The sequence below is a fragment of the Argentina silus genome, assembly GCF_951799395.1.
Source record: "Argentina silus genome assembly, chromosome: 18".
Taxonomy (NCBI): Eukaryota; Metazoa; Chordata; class Actinopteri; order Argentiniformes; family Argentinidae; genus Argentina; species Argentina silus.
Window position 1 is genome coordinate 5559823 of NC_139672.1, and position 6324 is coordinate 5566146.

At 45.5% G+C, this 6324-nt stretch overlaps 1 protein-coding gene across 1 annotated transcript in view; it reads left to right on the forward strand.

Annotated features, from left to right (window-relative positions):
- st6galnac3 (ST6 (alpha-N-acetyl-neuraminyl-2,3-beta-galactosyl-1,3)-N-acetylgalactosaminide alpha-2,6-sialyltransferase 3) overlaps window positions 1-4372 on the forward strand; it is a gene marked incomplete at its 3' end in the record, with an annotated part of 34660 nt that extends 30288 nt beyond the window's left edge. Inside the window, exons 4-5 of the mRNA XM_083689800.1 lie at window positions 2722-2829; window positions 4183-4372. Coding sequence (XP_083545926.1) covers window positions 2722-2829; window positions 4183-4372 — 298 coding nt within the window. The remainder of the gene's footprint in view (window positions 1-2721; window positions 2830-4182) is intronic.
- Between the last annotated feature and the right edge of the window lie 1952 nt (window positions 4373-6324).

Below are 6324 nucleotides of genomic sequence, written 5' to 3' on the forward strand. Positions count from 1 at the left end.
AAGATAGTTCAGAAGGCCTACGGCCCTAGATTGCTCATCCCTGCATCATTACTTTAATTGGTACGCCCTGTATGAAATATTTTTTCCTCATGGCTGAGTATAGAATTCTGCCTATGTTAAAACCCTCCCATGGGCAAAGAGAACAAGGTATCTATTCCCTTTATTGTTGCATGAGGTAATCAATTAACCAACGCAACACAGAGTTATGTGTTGTAGTTTGAGACAAAGTGCTTGGAAAAGGAAATCAGATGTTTCCAGGAGCGAGAGAGAATGTGTGAGATACAGAGAGAGAGAGAGAGAGAGAGAGAGAGTTACAGAGAGTTACGAAGAGAGAGGGAGAGTTACAGAGAGTTACAAAGAGAGAGGGAGAGAGAGTTATGAAGAGAGAGAGAGAGGGGGGGGGGGCGAGAGTGTTTGAGTTAGAGAGGGGGAAAGAAGGCATGGAGCTGTCGCTCATGTCCGGAGCTCAGATCGATGCATTTCTTTTAAAGTACTGCGTCTGCCAGAGAGGCCATCATTAAAAAAGCATTGTGTTTCCCTCCAGGCTGCCTATATGGTGCTATTCCAACCTAACAAAGCCCTCTGAGGCTCTGCCTGAGTGGCAATTTCTCCTGGGTTAGGGAAGAGAGTGGGCGTGGAAGTAATGGCCATCCTTTAGGAGAGGAAGAGAGTTGGTCTCGTCTGATGAAAGGGTTGCTCTTCACTGCTCTGAAATGGGTTTTCCGATAGGAGATGGATGACTGAGTCTGCAGTCTAGTCCTCAACAGTCAAGGGTCTCAGGTAGTGTGGCAAGCCCCCTTAACATTTACAGACTGCACTCCCCTGTGTTGATTGTGCAGCATATGAATAGCACTCAACACCAAATCAAACGTATAGCCCTGCTGTTGTTAAGAGAGATTGGACCATGGACTGACCATCCATGACATAAATGTTATAGGTTTAACCATGTGTTGAAGCTGTACAGTATGTAAAATACTCATTGTGTAGATAATCCCCTAAGAAAGCCAATGTTCCAAACCGAACCGTTGAACTAAGCTCATGGGGCATTTATCAGTTATATTCTAAGAATAAAATGGCTAATAGTAAAATTGATGTACCAGTCCCAAATTGCCCCTTTAAAAATCAGACATTTAAATTATAATGATTAAAGCATAAATTGTTAATAACCACAATACTATTTCTTAGCTGAGTTCTAGCATCTCCCATAATGGAGTCTCAAAGTCTCTGTTAAATTATTTTGACAGATGTCATATCATGTTAGTTAGAACCATGCTGGGAGCTGGGAGAACAATGCAAGCATCCCCACCACCCCCACCCCCCTGGGCTCGGCAGGTAAAGCACAACATCGACTCTGAGACTTAGTGGATTATTTACTTAGACCCAGTTTGGAGTGTCTGACTTCATTTCTCAACCAACCTTCATTTCCCTGCTCTGTTAGCATGGCTGCCTGCTAGCGTGGCAGCCTGCTCGCGTGGCTGCCTGCTAGCGTGTCAGTCTCAATCACTCTCGCGCCGTTTGTCTCAGGTCTTCACAGCGAAAGAGAGGGAGAGAGAGAGAAAAGGAAAGGGAGAGGGAGAGAGAGAGAAAAGGGAGAGGGAGAGAGAGAGAAAAGGAAAGGGAGAGGGAGAGAGAGAGAAAAGGGAGAGGGAGAGAGAGAGGGCGATACTCAGGCTTCAGAGTGCTTTATTTAAAGTGTTTTCTCCTTTAGTTTTGAGGCCAGTGTAACAGTAACAACGTACGACTGCTTGAGGGGACTAATCATCTAGAGCAAAGCCAGGGAGAGTTCAGTCAAGACCTCGCATTACCTTTGGTAACTCATCTCTGAAGAGAACTCACTGTATTTCTCTGCTAAGGCGAAACAAACTCATTTCTTTTCCGTGTCCTCCGCCTCTCTCAGTGTTAGTAATCGCTCAGCACTATTCACTCTAAAAGATCCACAGATAAATTGCAGACTTTATCTCAAGCTCACATTGTCGTTGGACTCACGCATTACTTATGCAGTAACATCACCAGTCTCTACATGATTGTCCACGTTATCGCAGACACAGTACACATATGTTGTTGACCTTGGGCCATACACATCGGCTATCTGTTATCCTCTCGGCCTCTGTGTCTTACAGTGAAACCATGTGCTTTGACATGCAATTTATAAGGTCAGCAGATCCAACTCATCCCATATTGACTGTACTGTAGAAAGCTTGATGCTAACTGAATTCTGGTGAGGGGTATTCAGAATCTGGCAGTCAACCTAGTGTGTGATGTGGTGTGATTGCTGAGGCTGGTGCAGGGTTGTAGAGTGGCAGATTACTAATGAATAATGCAGAGTAATAGTTAATGTGCTGACAGCTCTGACGGCTGGGAGCTGTAAAGCTGTGTATCAGTGATAATGTGCCATTTCCCTTCTGCGCTGCTTCAACCCATCACTACAACAAATTGGCTTTTTTTGTGATGTGATTTCACCCCTGCCCCTTCCCGCAGTGTATGTGTGTGTGTGTGTTTCTGTGTGTTTCTGTGTGTGTGTGTGTGTGTGTGTGTGTGTGTGTGTGTGTGTGTGTGTGTGTGTGTGTGTGTGTGTGTATGCGTGTCTGTGTCTGTGTGTCTGTGTGCGTGCGTGTGTGGTAACCAACACCAACACAGAGGTCTACAGATGTTTTGGAGTTCAATGTGTCCATACCAGTGTTAGAAAATATTTTAAATGTCTTTGTTTGTGTTTGTGTACAGGATACAGTCAGGATCCTACCTCAGCACTGGCTGGTTCACACTTATCCTGGCCATGGACATGTGCAAAGAGATCCATGTCTATGGGATGATCAACGACACCTACTGCAAGTAAGACTCAACCTAACTTCTATAGATACACTCTTCCCTCACATCTACAGTTTCACTCACATCCAACTTCCAACTTTCCACTAACCATAACCATCCCCTCCACTGCAGAAAGTGACTGTATTATTAATCACCCAGGATGAATTAACAGGCTGAATTTCTATTTAGAAATCCATATTCAGCTCCCAGCGCCAGTGAATACCATTATGGCCCCCTACTTAGGATCCCCTGCAGGTTGCTGGCTGAGCTTTCCCACTCTGGCCGGACTGCAGCACCTTATCCCCCTAAAGTTGTATTTATCTTGGGTCCAGAATCCTCTGACTGACTGGTGGTGCGATTACTGTCTGGCCATGAGGCCGTGGGAGGGATGACAAACAAGACCATGTTGCTCTTGGCACCGCTGTGCATTTTCAGGATGTCTCAGCCGTTATCGAAACTGGCCACCACTCCTCTCTCTCTCTCTCTCTCTCTCTCTCTCTCTCTCTCTCTCTCTCTCTCTCTCTCTCTCTCTCTCTTACTCTCCCCCCCCACCCACCCTTCTCTCTCTGTGGAGTCTCTCTGGACCAAGACAGTTTCACTTAATACGCACTCAAATTAATCTCTCTTTTAGTCCAGTTCATTGCTCCCTCCGCACTGCGGGAGTTAAAAAATGGCCGCTAGCTCCAGACACATCATACAGGTGATGTAAGAAGCGACACAGGAGATTGTGAGGTTGGTGGGATGGTGCCGGGCCTGTCTGACGACCGCCGTCTTTCTGTGCGAGACAACAGGAAATTGTGTTTCATTGAGCTTCACAATCGCCAATTTAGAGCTGTGTAAAGACGGGTGGCTGGGAGCTGTTTCGTTTCAATGCGGCAGGAAAAGTATCTTTTGTGGTATAATGCTCTGAGTCTTAGTAGCAATTGACCCCACCAGTTGTCTGGTAATTGAGATTCAACAGGTGCCACATAGATGGCGAAATTGAATTCATTTGTTAACGCGGCGGCAGTGTCATGTTGTCTGGAGGAAAGTAGAGAGGGAGAATAGGCACTTAGAGGTGTGTTGCTGAGGGCAGGCTTTAAAATGGCTCTGTGTGTGATTGTGTGATTGTTTTGGTAATATGATGGCTTGTCTTCCTTTCAAAGTCATAAAACGGCTTGTCTTGTCTTTCAAACTCTATCTGTTCATTCTACATAAAGACATAAAAAAAAATGTTTTTAAAGTTTTTCTTTCAAAATGCTGTCACTCTTTATTAGATGTTCTTCTCTGTCCCAGTCCATACTACTACTCTCTCCTTCCTTTCTCCTTGCCTCTCTATATGGCTCTCACACAATCTCTTCTGTCTTCTCCCTCTCTCTTCCTGTCTTCGCTACCCAGGACTGAGGGCTACAGGAAGGTGCCCTACCACTACTACGAGGCAGGAAGCCGGGATGAGTGTGCAGAGTACCTCCTGCATGAGAGCGCCCCCTACGGAGGCCACCGCTTCATCACAGAGAAGGTGGTGTTCGCCAAGTGGGCCAAAACGCACGCCATCAAGTTCTACAACCCTCCGTGGCAGCTGTCGTGACCCTGGGCGGACCGAGGTGACATTGCCTGGGGCACATCACCCAGGGACAGGGCAATGTCAGACACTGAGCTGACACATGGCATGTCTCTCCCTTAGAGTTTAAATGTATCTAGAACAAACTGTCTAAATGCACAACTTGCTCTGCAATCCCAGCCCCAATCCAGATTCCGTCCATTCCCACTTGTAGGTTGAAGGATTATAGCTACTAGCTAGTCTCAGCTCCACCCTAGTTGACTTGTGGCTGTGGAATTGGAACTTCCATGCCCTCGTTAAACCATGGCTTTTCACTAAGACAATCTTGTCCTGCAAGGCAAATCCATCCATCCCCACTGGACAAACCTGAAGAAAAGAATCTCTACTTGTTGAATGTTGTTGTTGTTTTCCTCTCGTGAACTCTTGAGTAACTGAGGAGAAAGGCTCCAGAGTGGGAGGGGCTTGGCTGACACACCCAATCACCTGCTGCTGATAGATAGTGTGGAATAACAAAGCATTGGTGGAAGGCGGAACTGGGAAAAATGTTTTAAAAAAATTGACAAAACCAACTGTCCTTCAAGTTACAGAACCCTCATTACTTCAGATGTATTGAAGCACTGTATTTCATAAAGGAACTGGCAAGCTGCTGCATGGATAGAGGCCAGTTATTGATGTCTGACATGCTCTACTGCTTTATCTTTGTCTGGGTGTGTCCCCTGTCAACTTGTAATTATGGCATATTAAGTAACATCCAGTAATTCATCTCCCACAGAGTCAGTCCTCCTCTATCAATATTCTATTCAATATCTACATGAACAACAAACGTTTAACAAGAACATTCTTAAATCCACTAGAAGAACAATAACAGAGGCCAGGCAAGCAGAGGCATACAAACAGTGTCTATGGCTTTGGTGGAAAGTCTGGGTAGCCTGAGACTTCGCCTCTCATGAAACTCACAGCTCTGAAAGCTCAAGTCTGCCCCGTCCTCTTAAAGCGCTTTTCACCGGCACTGTTTGCATGTGTTTGAAGTCTGTTGATGTCTGTTTTTTTTTTTTTAATTTGTTTTATTTTCATACTGTGAAATGTAATTTTAAAAGACACATTCCTGCATTGGCTGGATGATCACTGCTGCGCCTCCTAGTAATTTATTTTAGTGGCACAGAGAGATAGATCTAATACTATTATCATGTGCCATCGTGAGACAATGTGAGCAACACAGCAGACAGAGCAACCGTGCAATTGAAATTCTGTCCTTCAACCGACTAAACACTTTTGTGACCCTATAGCGAGAGATTTATGTGTGCAGTGAAACCGTTTGAAGTTAATTGCTATCTATGATCATTTGTGCCTGCGATAATACTGTACAGCACATTGTACATAGACTCATAGTGCAACGCATCACATTCTAACACCCACTCTTTCTCTCTCTCTCTCTCTCTCTCTCTCTCTCTGTCATCTCTTTAAAGTCTTCAGTTTGGTGCCTATATAGAGAATATCACTGTGTTCTTTCGTGCATATCCCTTCTCCCAGACAGTCCCTGTTCACCTGCACGTCTTCTAGCTCCTGCCATTACCTTTCAGTGCACCATTTTAGGCCTGAGGGGAAAAGAATCAATGGTGTGCTGCATCGCATTGACCAGCTGCCGACAACGTAGCTCTTAAGGGCTGGAGTCAGGCTCTCTGTGTGAACTGTGACTACCACTCCCCCTAAGGGTTTGATCAGTCCCCTGACTGAGGCAGCAGGGCCTGCCTGGGAGAGAACAGAGGGAGTGGAGTCGCCTGGAGAGCCCTGCCTGAGGTTAAGTCTCGACCAGGTGCAATGGGTGGTAATGTAGGCTACGTAAACACGTCCCTCTCACTGTCACTCCTCCTGCACAGCTTTTACTGCATGTTTACGGTCATTCACTAAGCCAAAACATAATCAGCACAGTAACTTATAAGTGATGATGATCGTTACGATGTCTGTATTGATTGACAATA